This window comes from Papilio polytes, unplaced genomic scaffold, assembly GCF_000836215.1.
Source record: "Papilio polytes unplaced genomic scaffold, Ppol_1.0 DF824269.1, whole genome shotgun sequence".
NCBI lineage: Eukaryota > Metazoa > Arthropoda > Insecta > Lepidoptera > Papilionidae > Papilio > Papilio polytes.
Genome location: NW_013524935.1, coordinates 4,784,940 through 4,796,249, shown reverse-complemented (window position 1 = coordinate 4,796,249; position 11,310 = coordinate 4,784,940). Strand labels below are relative to the sequence as shown.

At 33.7% G+C, this 11,310-nt stretch overlaps 1 protein-coding gene across 2 annotated transcripts; it reads right to left on the bottom strand.

Moving 5' to 3' along the window:
* Positions 1-896: 896 nt before the first annotated feature.
* On the bottom strand, positions 897-11,039 carry LOC106109112 (arginine/serine-rich coiled-coil protein 2). 2 transcript variants are annotated; one of them, XM_013290524.1, is made up of 12 exons: positions 10,849-11,039; positions 10,331-10,424; positions 8,712-8,847; positions 7,914-8,070; positions 7,367-7,463; positions 6,623-6,720; positions 6,159-6,242; positions 5,835-5,912; positions 5,024-5,112; positions 4,066-4,202; positions 2,879-3,017; positions 897-2,407 (listed from the first exon to the last, which is right to left on the bottom strand). In XM_013290524.1, the coding sequence occupies exons 2-12, from the start codon at positions 10,343-10,345 to the stop codon at positions 2,259-2,261; spliced, it is 1,179 nt and encodes a 392-aa protein (XP_013145978.1). In that variant the 5' UTR covers positions 10,346-10,424; positions 10,849-11,039; the 3' UTR covers positions 897-2,258. The 2 variants fall into 2 exon arrangements, with proteins under 2 accessions (XP_013145978.1, XP_013145971.1); XM_013290517.1 differs by having other exon boundaries at positions 10,331-10,411.
* Positions 11,040-11,310: the final 271 nt, after the last annotated feature.

The window sequence follows — 11,310 nt, the reverse complement described above, 5'->3', positions numbered from 1 at the left end:
CGAGTTCGTATTATGACATTGCGCAAATTTTGAATTTCGAAATGTATCAGGGTTCAGACGTTTAATTGCTCTAAGGTGGATTAATGAGACGAAGAATATGATAAGCAATTAAACTTTTAAATATAATAAATAGCGATCTCGCGATTTCTTCATTTCAATGTATCATTTTTAAAATTACGATTTTTTGTGGAGCTAGTTATATTCTAGTCAATTATGACTTTAGTATTCCTCTTCTTATCCAAATATTTGTCTTCATACGTCGTCATCGGTGTATTTTCTAGAGATGAAATCAGCAGAGTGAAGGTTGAAAGATTCAAGTTTATACAAGGAGAGTAATGAAAGGCATAAAATAGTTTTAAGTCACTCTCTTGCAACAATATTTTTTATGTTTGATTCATTGCTTGCTTGTCACCTAACAAATTTGCTAAACTTGTTTTTACACTACTTAAAAGCAAGAGCAAAATAACTGGTGAGTTTTCTTTGACACCGAATCCATCCCTAAGATCTGAAGAGATTGTATTGCCAGCAGTAAATTAGATAGCTATTTTTGTTTTATTTGCAATGCTTGTAAATTGATTTGATAAAAAAACTGTATTTTTGAAATTGATATAATTGTTGAAAGAAATTGTTCTCTCATTTTACATATTTAGAAGAAACAAATTAAGTAAAAATTAAACGAAATTCGTATACTATACTATACAAATGTTATAATGACGAAACATTTGTATTTTCGTACGTTTTCAATTTACTTAAAAATTACTGGGCTGATTTTAAAACTTCTCTCACCATTAGAAGGGCTATTCATCTGTGAGTAACATAGGCTTTACTTTTTGTTATTTCTTAATTTCACGCGAACGGAGTTCGAGCAATAGCTAATTTTAAATAAAAGAGACATGTAACTTTATAATATTTATTCAATAAAGGGTGTTGTGAAGTACGCAAACGATAGAACTAATATACAATGAGTTACATTTTATAAAACTATATCACACAAAAATCATCTCCGCATTATATTAACTAAATGCAATCACAATATTTACATTTATCAGATGTTTACTGAGAAAATATCTTAACATAAACTAAAATAATTAAAACTAACTAAATCCGTAGTCCTTGAGTAGTTTTTAAAAATGGGAGTGTAAAAGAAATTAAGATAAGAATCGCATACGCAATTAATTTACAAAAATGTATTCTCATATATTTGGTCTTTAGACAATGTAACTGTAAATGTATCACTTATTCGCTTATTTTAGGGCAACACTGAATTTCTTAATATTAAGGGCCTGTCCCACAATTCTTGTAAATTGTAAGATAAAAATGTATAAAATATGTGATGGAAATATCGGATTTTGTTATCTGACAGAGATGTCACTTTTAAGCTATCAGAGCCTTATCAGCCAGTGGTGGGGCAGGACCTTAATCTGTTATTGTTTCAGGTGCTTATACTGTATTTATTCCATTACACTTATTGCAAAAAAAAACTATATTAGAATGGACCTTATATCAATACACAATGTATTTTTTTTAAATACAAAAACTAAATCACACATAAACAATAATTTACCAATAACATGTAAATGACGTACTAAAAATAATAATTTGTATTAAAAGAAGTTGTTATAGAACATGAAGATTTACGACTGAATAAAAGTTAAACGAAAACAATAACTATTATACAATACTTCTAAATCTTATATTAAAAACTTTACGCAACTAGCTATTTCCTGCACACGAATTTATAAATATAAATGACGTCACAGACGAGGTCTGCCAAATTTCAGCAATAATTCAACATGAATTGTAACCTATTTTAAAGCATTCAATCATACGCCAATGATTTTTATCGTACAAAACAGTATTATAAATCTACAACAACAAATTTTAAATATAATAATTTTAATTTGTAATTTAGAATTATGAATTGACGGTGGCTGGAAGCTGGAAGCCTTTGCCTTTTTTATATGGTAACAAACCGCAAATGTCAAAATGACAGATGACAATTTTATTATAGTTTGACAAGTTATCTGACCCGGTGAGCATAAGTTAACCTATAATAGCTCACTAACACATAAGAGGGCCATTATTTATGTCCATGCAAATTTTACATATATTCCAATAGAACCAACTGTTAACAACGGCTTTTTCCTTATTTTTTTTGAGCTTTTTATACAATGACAGCTTTTGAACTTTTTTTCCCCAACAGAACCTTTCTTACCGGTCCAGATAATCTTGTTTGGTAAACTATAGTAAAGAACATTCTAGAACTGTCCCCGTTGAAAGCCGAGTCCCACACCCCTCATGGTGTGAGTTGTCGCTCTCGCTACTTCGTACTGCGCTTGCATCGCTTGGAATAATTCCTCTTGTTTCTTGTTAGGGTCTGCGGTTGCATCCACCTCATTTACTGCCGCTGTTAAAAGAAAAAAAAAAACTCAAATATTGACATTATAAAAAAAATAAGCTATTCCTGTGCGGCTTCATCTGCATGAAATTATAAAATCTTTATTCTTTTCACTTGTAATTTTTTTTTATTGCAAATGTCAAAATACACAATAGACAATGAAGGCCTTTGACAATTGCTAACAATTACCGTTACCATGGCAACCTTGGTTCCTTGATGTTGTCAGCTTGTAGTTTTTGGTTCCTTTCACACATGAATTTTTCCCAAATTTCTTTACACCCTAAGTTTAATATTTTGGAAATATATAGCCTAAAGAGTGTCGCAAGTGTACGGCTTATTATTAAAATAAGAATTATTCAAAAACATGCTGTGATTGCTGACTTTTTGCGTAACTAGGTAGTTAACTTAATGATAATAACACTACTTATTGTGTCTCCGCTTTTTTTTTATTAGTATACATAAGCGTTACTTGGTTTTTACCTGGTTCTTTGATACCCATTAGCCTCATAAACTTGGAGACCTGTTTGCCGTCAGAATCCTGTGCGAAGCGTGTGCCGCTCCATTTGGCAGCTTCTTCTGCCTCAGATTTCGATTTGTTGGACCACAGCAGCTTGCGTTTCTGTTATAAACATTTGAACTAAACAATTTGCTACTTTTTTGACAGCTACAATACTAAAAGGATCTCATGGTTTCTTTGTCATTGAGTAGAGGGGCTAGTTTATTGTTTGTTTATTATTTAGTGACTAAGGGAGTTTCATAGAGACAATTTACTACAAATAATCTTGCACTAAGACAGACTGCGGCTGTAGCAAACTTTGAATCATCATCATCAACTTGCCCTTATCCCTTACGGAGGGTCGGCACAGTATGTGCTGCTCTTCCATACATCTCTATCAGTCATATCTGAATCCACTCCTTTCTTAAGCATATCTTCTTTCACACAATCCATCCATACTTTCTTCGGTCTTCCTCTTCCTTTGTAGCCATCCACATTCAATCTCAACACTTTCTGGTTCTGTAGCAAACTTTGAATACTATAAAATATTGTAAATCGCTAATATTATAAATACGAAAGTTTAGACGGATGGATGTCAGAGTTCACAGCCTAAACTGCTGAACGAACCTCAATGAAATTTGGTGTAGATGTAGAAGATCGTGTGAACGAACACATAGGTTTTTTTTTTTTTAATTTCATGCGGATGTCGCGGGCGAAAGCTATTTTAATACATTTAAATTTGGGTAACAGTAAGTATTTAATTTTGGTAACAGAGTCCATTTTAACAAAAGCCGATCCGGATACGAAGGCGAAGGGCTTTACCTCTGCAGAAGCGGAATCAAATAATAAAATATTAATTGCGATTTATTAAAGAAATAAAAACTAAACCTACGCTACTTCAGATTGGTACATAATAACAAGATACAGTTTATTATGCAAATGTAATAACAATTATAGTTAGTTGACCTAGCACGCCCGCGCGGGCAGCACAACAGATACCTAATCGCCCCACTCGCGTTCAAGACGTAAATTAACCTCAGTTATAACTCTGCGTAAGAAATAATGTAAGCTGAAGCGGATGCTGAGTTAATATTTATTGCGGAAGTTCCGCACTTGCGGATGCAGAAGCGGAGTTCTGTTACAACCCTAATTTAAATTAAATAGTGTATACCTGATCTTTCATCTTGTTGCTACTTAGAGCGTTAGCATTGAAGTACGCGGGCAGTCCTGCTGGCGCGGCGTCCTGCGAGGCGGCGCGCAGCTGCTGCGCTGTCGTCATAGACCCGTCCGGGGTCTTTATTTGAAGACCTACAAACAGTCAGAGTTGCTGTTAGTTTAGTGCTGTTATACAATACCACGACCATACAACAGAAAAGCGAAATTTAAATTACTTCTGAAACGATAGGAAAGCCATTTCTTTGAAAATAACTCATGATACATGTATTTTATTTATATACGTATTAGATTATTGTGTTTTGTTTAATCAATTAGTTTAATTATAAATTTCAAGAAATAAAATAAAAAAAAGTAGAAAGTATTTATGCGTAAATTATTACCATTTCCTCATGTTGTATGTATTATGTATGGATGTTATGTGTAATTCTAGAGTGTTCTAGAAATATGTAGATGGTGTATTTGACGGAACGTGAAAGATCCTGTTTTTGTGCGTTTTTATTGATTAAAGGTAATCGAGTCATTTGCGGATGTCTATGAGCAGTGGTTGCTCTACAATTTCTGCAAATCGGCGAATCTAAATTCGCTTGCTACTATATCATGATATATAAAAAAATACGTTTCAAATGTTAAAACTAGACTAGACTTCAAACGTAATAATATGTCGGCTTGAGCTAGCACGATATCAGAATTACTACTACTCGAGATCACATGTGGGCGACCATGGGTAAAGTCGGATTCCAGGAATACATTCACAATCCTCAGTCAGAATATCATCGATCTACCAAGCTCATATCGTTCAAACAATGTTCTCGCAACGATCCCTATTTTCAGAATAGTCTAAGTTCTCACGAAAGTCACTTGGCGGCGATAGTGTTCTAATTATGACTTAAATTCAAATTAATTTCTTCTTCTGATTGCGACAAATATATGTAAATACGAAATATAAAACTTACCCATTTTCTCCATAACTTTTAACTTCTTATTAACTTTGTATGAAGACGGCCGATAGTCGCCCGACGGTGGTGAGGAACGTCTCTCAGAACTATAAAAAAAATTAAAAGTAACGAATATATGCTCTATTCTGATAGCTAACTGTTTTTTAAGCAAGGTAAAGCGGTTTGTTCTGTTGTAAGGACCAACATAACGTCCGTGACTCAAAGGGGTATGCAGAGACCACAAACCTAACCGGTCCTAACAACTTACGCTTATATTCGTAAACCAGCTGTTTCTGTGCAATCCGCAATTATAAAAAAAAAAAATTTGTTGTTTACATTCCGTAAAACTTTCATTTGAAAATTTCGAAATAAAAATGTTCGAATAACAAATGCCCTTGACTTCGGCTGAGAATAGTTTATTAGTAACTATGGAAAATTAGGTTTGCTGCTTTCGCTTGAAGCCTTTTCCCTCGCATTACATTTCTAACTTATTTACCCTCTAAATAATAATAAAAATAAAATTCTTTTATTGCCATCCAGAAAATATAGTGTTACACAAAATAAAAGATTTATAAAAATTAGTAACAGATGGCAAAAGGTGGAGGATCAGCTCAACCAATAGTTAAGATCCAGTGTCGAGCTGGTTTTCAGCCATCAATTTAGCGTGAAAGTATTTAGCCTATAGCGTAAATGTAGGGATTTTTAAAATATACTGTTATTGCTGATGATTCTACATAACAAAGTGTGTTTACGCTTTATTATAGTTTAGATCTACACATGGAACTAGGCATTTCTATAAGTGTAACACCGAGTATTTCCTCAACTATACCTAGTGTGTGTCGGCGGAGGGTAGGCAGCGCCCCGCGACCGAGACCGCGAACGTCGCTCCCTACTTCTATGTCCAGATCTGAAATAACATCATACTAATATTATAAATGTGAAAGGTTTATGTTTGTCAGAGTTTTTAGCCTAAACTGCTAAACGAATCTCGATTAAATTTGGCATACATAGAGGATAGTCTGAAAGAATACATAGGCTTGCATTTTTTTTTTAAATTCCATGCGGCCGAATTCGCGAGCCAAATTTAGTCTTTGTACATTATTTGTATTAATATATTTTTATGAAATATTGTGTGTTTATATTTAAAACTAACCTGCGTTCCTCAGATCGTCTACCATGCCTCTCCTTGTCTCTGCCGCGCTCCCTTTCTCTGTCACGTCGCTCTCTGTCTACGAATCTGTAATACAAACATAAAAAAATTTAGTACACTAGCTTTCACCCGCGACTCCGTACGTGTGGAATTAAAAAAAATAATTGATGCCTATGTGTTCTTCCAGACTATCTTCTATGTCTATTCCACATTTAATCGAAATCCGTTCAGCTGTTTAGGCTACAAACATCCAACCATCCATCATAACTTGCGCATTTATAAAATTAGTACGATCTGATACTCTTACTCATCATAGTAATATTATAAATGCGAAAGTTAAGACGGATGTTTGTTAGAAGGTATCTGAATAAGTTATTATTGGAAACCTTACGTATTTTTTTTATTAAGAACATTTTTGAACACAAAATTATTCATAAAAGAATATTGTTTATAATACTAGTTGTTACCTCGGCGAGACTGCATCTCTGGCGTCCTGCGACTTTCCATAACTCAACCCTGGGGGAGGTTCACCACCGAACGGTTTTAAATCCATCAGCGCGGGGACCTGATACAAAAAACATTTCTAACATCATTAAGGGAAAAACATGATTCCAACACCTTATATGTTAAAATTCTGTTATTAAGGGCCTGTCCCACGAAATTGTAATAAGTCTAATAACAATCCAATGTGTAAAAGGTGTAATGGAAATATCGGATTTTGTTACTTTATCTGACAGTGACGTTATTTTTTAGCTATCTGAGCCTCTATCAGCCAGTGGTGAGACAGACCCTAAGAAAACATGAAGGCATTATTAAAATATGGTACAAACAATATATGAAAAAAAAACTTGCATGTAGTTATCCAGATATGACCAAATGTAAAATCATTTTTTGGCGATTACAACTATAGTAGCTCCGTCTGCGTGGAATTAAAAAAAAAACAAAAGTGAGTAGCCTATGTGTTCATCCAGACTATCCTCTATATCTATACCAAATGTCATTGAAATCCTTTTAGCCGTTTGGGCTACAAACTCTAACAAACATCCATCCATCTAAACTTTCGCATTTATAATATTAGTAAGTATTGTATGATTTTTGACATCAGAATTAATTCTATCATTTAGATACCAGAAGGTAACAATAGAACATAAATAAAAATTTAAATAGAAGAGAAACAGTATCTTTCAAGTCAGTTATAGAAATCAACTTACCCTATTATCTGCATTCCTATCATCAGGTCGATCTCCGAGAAGACCACGTCGGGAACAACCCTCCTGTGAGCCGCGGCCACGATCGCTTCTGTCAGATCTGTAACAAGAATTAATAAATACAGCTAAGTACTAAAACAATATTATAATAGGTAACGGCAAAGGAAAAAGCTATGTTTACAATGCAAATTCCATAATATGGCGTCTGTCAGATTGTAAGAGCGTGCGCATCTTTACAACTAAACAATCGCACGACTGTTGTGCGATAGTCGATTGTTTCGCAACCTCAACTGTTTAGTTGCACAACTAAAAAATAGATAGTGTGCGCACCCCTATCATTGGAATCAGAGAGACTAAACAGTTGTGCGTTAGTTTGGTCAAAGGTGTGCTCTAAGCATTATTAATGAAGCTAAGTGTTTAAGATTTCATCTCAGAATTTGGCCATTTGATATTTGATTTTGCAATTTGTAAAAAATTGTCAAGTAAAAAAAACTCAAAATAGACATTTTTTAAGAACCTAGAAAAAAATTAGTTGTAATGTATCTTTTACCTGTATCTATCATCTCTGCGCGGCGAGCGGCGGTCTCTATCCCGTTCTCCCCGGTCTCTTTCGGTTTTCCCCTTGGCTGGGGACTCTCGTCTCCTGTCTTTGCGGTCCTGCTCACGATCCCGGTCGCGATCACGACGATCACGTTCTCGGCTATCATCTGATACCATAATGTACTTTGTTATTTATTTCCCTTAGCTGTTCCCATGTAGTTTCTTAACTTTAATTTATTGTTTACATTTGTCAAACTCTTAATTGGAAGTGTCAAAGGCACAAAACAACAAAGGCCTTTGACATTGCATAAAAACTACTGTTACCATAGCAACCTTACTTTTTTGATGTCAGCTTTTGTAGCTTTTTTAATAAATTACCTACTCCATAAGTTTAATAGCATGAAAATATATAGCCCAAAGCATGTCGTAAGTTTAGAACTAAAATGAATTATTTAAAAATTAGCTTTCACCCGCGACTCCGTCCGCGTGGTATTAAAAAAACCAAAAGTGAGTAGTTTATGTGTTCTTCCAGACCATCCTCTACGTCTATACTAAATTTCATTGAATACCATTCAGCCATATAGGCTACAAACTCTAACAAACATCCATCCATCCATCCTTCTAAACTTTTGCATTTATAATATTAGTATGAAGTATGATGTACTGTGATTGCTGTCATCCCACATAACTAAGTATAGTGTGTCTCTCTCCCTCTTCTAGAGATAGAAGAGAGAGAGAGAGAGAGAGAGATATAGATATAAAAGTATAAATTTAATACCGGATTGATTTTCTTGTTTCAATGTAATACCTGAGTTAGACCGATCATTGCTATCCTGTTGACCATGGTAATTGGATCTCTTGAGTCGTTCCGGCCGATCTGGGCAGTGCTGCGAGCTGGACTCAGACTGCTCCTCCGCCCCGAGCTCCGACTCACCCTGGGAGTCCTGCGACAAGATATTATCACACGTCTTTATTAATATACTGCTAAATTATACTAAAATATAAAGAGATACGTTTATTTATATTAATGTAAGAATTTTTTAAACAAAGTTTAAGATTTTTGATTAATGCTTGCTTGAAAATTGATGCTTTTTCATTAAATCTTTTAAGATTTGATTTTTTTTAGATTAATCTTTTAGAAAATAAGGATTTTTATTAAGATTTTAGCTAACATAACAGCAAAAAGTATTATTATTAACTCATAACCCATTTTTTATATATATTATAGAGTATTTTTGGTAAGTCTTATTGCTTTTGATAAGTAGCAGTGTTTAATTTTAATAATAATTTGTAATTAACTTAATGGATGCTATTTTTTTATATAATATATGGTGGCAAGTGAGCAAGCGGCCACATGAATCCACCGAAATGGAAAGTAACCATTAGCCATAGACATCCGGAATTGTAGATGCGTTCCCTACCCTTAATTGGCAGAGGAGACACACATAAAGAGGACATTTCCCCTTCCTATGTGTCTCCTCCACTGTCAAATCCACTTTTGCTTCCAATTCCTTCCTCTTAAGAAAAGTATGGAAAGGGAAAGGGACTAAAATTAGGCTTTCAGCACCACATTTATCAGACGAAACGCGGAACTGCTTCCACTTCACGCCTTTTTTCTGTGTGGTCGTGGTATTACACTGGGCGAGCCGGCCAATTCGTGTGAAGATGTTAAAGCTAGCTCTACCACTGTATAAATGCGACTGCTAGTTAATGGATTTTATTTTTAGTTTATAAATTTACCTAAAAATTTATAACAATTGATTATTTTCAATGAATGTTTTCACATAGCATCGTAAATAATGTTGGCAGTAAAAATAATTTATTTTGAAGTATCAGATTTGCAAATTCAATTTTTATTATAATCTCTTTGTCTATTTAAAAAATTTTAATAGTAAAGGAGAATTAATTTTGGGATGTTACTATTTGTTTGGGGAGAATATGTAAAACTTTGTTAAAATATTATTTTTTTATATTTTAGGATATGAATGTATAAAAATACCACCTAAATAATTGTAATGGTAAATCACAGTGTATTCTTACATCTATGTACTCACGTGTACGCGTTAGTCGTTCGTTGTAGGCGGCCCATCTTCACGCGCGTCGAGGGGTATTTGACTTTTGTTTTGTGTCAATTTACAAATGGGTAACATATAAAATAATAAAAGTGTTAATATCATCGTTGAAAAGAGTGCAACGAATTATTTATATATGTTAACTTCGAGCAATATTTTTGCTAAGATATATATAAACAAATATTTGAATAAACCCCTGAAATTTCAATTGAACTTACGGAAGACATTGAATACAAGTTTTTATAAACTACAGAAGATAGCTATGCTTAGTCTTGCTAAGGGTGCGAAATTTCTGATGTAATATTTTGTGTAGACAAATTGCCCCGTATACATGAAGATATGTAGTGGTAGTTACCTCACTGAGTTCCATGTTCACGTCATCGTAGTTGGTATCATCATCCCGTCGGCGTGCTGGCTGGCTCGGACCTTGACCCACCTAGAATATCAGTCTATTGTCAAGCAGAGAATTGTATTAATATCAACGAATTATACACACATAAATATATTCTACTGATATCAGAAAATAGCAGGTAAATTAGTATAAAGATGTTTGTATTTGTTAGTTTAATTAATTTATTCAGGTATCAGAATATCAAAAACTTATCACTCCTTTTTTTACATTTGTAGTAACTGACATAGTTACTTATTTTCTAACTTAATTAAAACTATTTATTCAACTTATAGGGCTAGTAGTAATATGTGTTTAAATGTTTTTATATATAGTATAGATCCCTTGAGATACTAAATCAAATACTGATGCTACCACTGCTCAGTGAAATAAATATAACACATATTAAGAGTTTTAATTGTGATTTTTTGTGATAAATGTAAGAAAAAAAATTTGTCAAGGCCAAGCTAGGCAAGATTACTCACCGAACTGTGACTGCTGACACGTTCAGTTTCATTATCATCATCGCTCCCATAACCGACAAGAGAATCCATTTCTAGTAAACTTAAAAGTTCAACAAATGGAAATAAGTGCAAAAAAAGTGAAAACCACTTTAACTTTCTGACAATTAGTTAATTTTGGAAAAAACAATATGGCCGACCACGTTGCTAAATCGGTCAAAGATTACGAAGTTTCAAGCAACTGCCAAAGAGTAAAATTTTTCGGATACACGTCCACGATGTTCAACAAAAGAAAATGACCTTACTTCTCCCATTATTAACTTACACATTAAACTAATGAAAATTAGCTTTTATTAACTGAACATTTTTGAAATCTCATTTCTTTTTATGTTATTTAGTGCGCAATTAAAATGAGTTTCCCATAGTTTTCCTTAGAATATGCAAAAATATACTTTGGCGAATGTATCCAAACGTACAACGGTGCAT

What these genes read in the sequence shown, in the direction of transcription:
- LOC106109112 (XM_013290517.1), bottom strand. Translation starts at nt 10,917, where the DNA reads ATGGATTCTCTTGTCGGTTATGGGAGCGATGATGATAATGAAACTGAA. An exon ending in AGACGATCTGAGGAACGCAG is followed by an intron (nt 5,913 to 6,158) that starts GTTAGTTTTAAA and finishes ATGTTATTTCAG; the next exon opens with ATCTGGACATAGAAGTAGGG. An exon ending in AATGGGTATCAAAGAACCAG is followed by an intron (nt 2,408 to 2,878) that starts GTAAAAACCAAG and finishes TTCTTTTAACAG; the next exon opens with CGGCAGTAAATGAGGTGGAT.